We start from the raw sequence: 2,255 nt of genomic DNA, 5'->3' as shown, positions 1-2,255 counted from the left end.
CCCTCAAAGGCATGCGCGCGCGCGTACGCGCGCGCGCACACACACACACACACACACACACACACACACACACACACACACACACACACACACACACACACACACACACACACACGCAAACACACACACGCAAACACACACACACACACACGCACGCACGCACACACGTGCGCACACGCACGCACATCACAGGTGCACACACACGTGCGCACACGCACGCACAACACAGGTGCGCACACCCTCTCCACCCTCACCTGTGGGAACGACACCAGCTCCTTGAAGCGCCGGTCCCAAAACCTCATACGGTCACGAGCCTGGTGGGATGCAGCAGCAAAAGCAGCAGCAAAAGCAGCAGCAGAAGCACAGAAAAAGCAGCAGCAGGAGCACCAACAGCACATTGGTGGGCGGGCCATACATGGTGCAAGGCAAGACATCGACCGGGGAGGGGGCAAGGGCAAGTGTGGAACTGTGTCAGAGCACATTCCGAAGACTGATGCATCACATCACTTATGCATTGCATGCGTTAAGGACGCCAATCCTACTCTAGCCATAAGCACAAGCGCCCTGCGGCCCTGCCATCCTTTGAAACGCCAGCTGTTTTCCAAGGGATGCAGCCGGCCGACCGGCGTGCGCAGCACGGCCAGCGTTCGCTCGCTCGCATTGTTGCCAGCGACGCTGAGACCAGCTCATGCACCTGCAAGGCTGCGCTGGCGTAGCCATGAGCTTGTATCCCTCTGCATCTGATGCGCTGTCAAGAACACCCCGCCAATAACAACCCACGTGGCCTGTATCTCTGTCAAACAACCCCACACCTGCATCGAAGTCCAGTCCTCAAAAAAGAGGGACCCTGCAGGCGGTGTGGGGCCATGAGGATTCGAACCTTTGCTTGGCTGGCCCTACCGGCGATGCTCAACGTCTTTACATGCTGACTATGTGCCCCAACCCTGCATACGCCCAAGCTCACCTATCACACTCACGCGCACATGAAACTACCCACATGCAGACACTTGTTCATCCACAAGCATGTCCCACTGATCTTGACTCATCCCCGCAAGCTAGTCAAAGCCCTCTCACCCTCGTTCTCGTACACGTCCAGCCCCACACCACCCAGGTGACCGCTGCGCAGCGAGTCGAGCAGCGCGTCTGCGTGGCGCGGCGGGGCGGAGAGGGCGCCCAAGGGCCTGCTGTGTGCTGTGCAGATTGGATACACAAAGGGTGGATGTTGAAGGGGCTCCTACTGGACGGCACACTGCACGGTCTTCAACAGGGCCTAGCAAGGGGCGTTCAGGAAACACTGCCCTGACACGTTGCTCCCAGGGGCCACACCCCTGCTTGGCTGGGCGCCACTTGAAGCACCCTCGTCACCCGCCCCGCACGCTACGGCGCACGTGCGACTGCTCCCTCCGAGCGCCAGCGCGGCCCGCGTCGCACCCGAGTCGATGAGGCCGCCGCGGCTGACATTGAGGAGGGTGGAGCCTGGCTTCATGCTTGTGAGCTTCTCAGCCTTTGGGTTGTGGGATGCAGATAGACGCACGAGCACACATGAAGATGCATGCCGTAGGTTCTAGGGAGCATCTGATCAAGCTACCATTCTCAGTGCTGGCATCATGCTTGATGACACTGCTGCTGTGAGGGTCAATCAGAACATTCTAGCGCATGTTGCCTGCGCACGTGCGGCAGTGGACACGTGCAGCCTGTTCAAACGAGACCAATCATCATCACGGCCACTGCGTGACAGCACGCAGTCACGGCGACAGCGCGCGGCTCACATCCATGAAGTGGTACGTCGAGGGCAGCAGGGGCACGTGGACGCTGACAACGTCAGCCTGCGGCAGGATCTCCTCCCAGGGCAGGTAGGGGATACCCAGGGCCTCGACCTAACATTGTTCAATTCGACAAGGAGCATCGCTTATCATGGGACATGCATGTGCACATGTAAAGTTTGAGGCAGGGCACGAGGTTCAAGCCATAAGTGTATCCTTTGCGGTCAGCTGATGGATGATTTGGATAGCAGCCAGTGCGTTGAGAACAACACGTCAGCAGCGCGGTGCACGTTCGGATGCATTCAGGAGGGGACACATGCAGAAGGTACATGCGAATCGATTCTTGAAAACAGCACGGCTTGGCAGCAGGATTGACGGTGCGGGGCGCGGGGCGCATGGTGCATGTGACGCTGGTCCTTTACGCCGCACGGTTGAGTCGTGCGTTGGGCCCACCTTGGGGTTTGCCTTGAGGTCGTATGCCAGCACATTCAT

At 59.0% G+C, this 2,255-nt stretch overlaps 1 protein-coding gene across 1 annotated transcript; it reads right to left on the bottom strand.

The window, feature by feature from the left end:
• Positions 1-1,745: 1,745 nt before the first annotated feature.
• MNEG_1024 (hypothetical protein) lies at positions 1,746-2,255 on the bottom strand (the record flags this gene model as incomplete). Its single annotated transcript, XM_014050497.1, has 2 exons — positions 1,746-1,877; positions 2,217-2,255. 2 exons carry the CDS (start codon positions 2,253-2,255, stop codon positions 1,746-1,748), a joined length of 171 nt encoding a protein of 56 aa, XP_013905951.1.

This window comes from Monoraphidium neglectum (assembly GCF_000611645.1).
Source record: "Monoraphidium neglectum strain SAG 48.87 unplaced genomic scaffold scaffold00095, whole genome shotgun sequence".
In the NCBI taxonomy this organism is placed as follows: domain Eukaryota; kingdom Viridiplantae; phylum Chlorophyta; class Chlorophyceae; order Sphaeropleales; family Selenastraceae; genus Monoraphidium; species Monoraphidium neglectum.
Note: the sequence above shows the minus strand (reverse complement) of the source record. Positions and strands in the feature narration are given on the sequence as shown.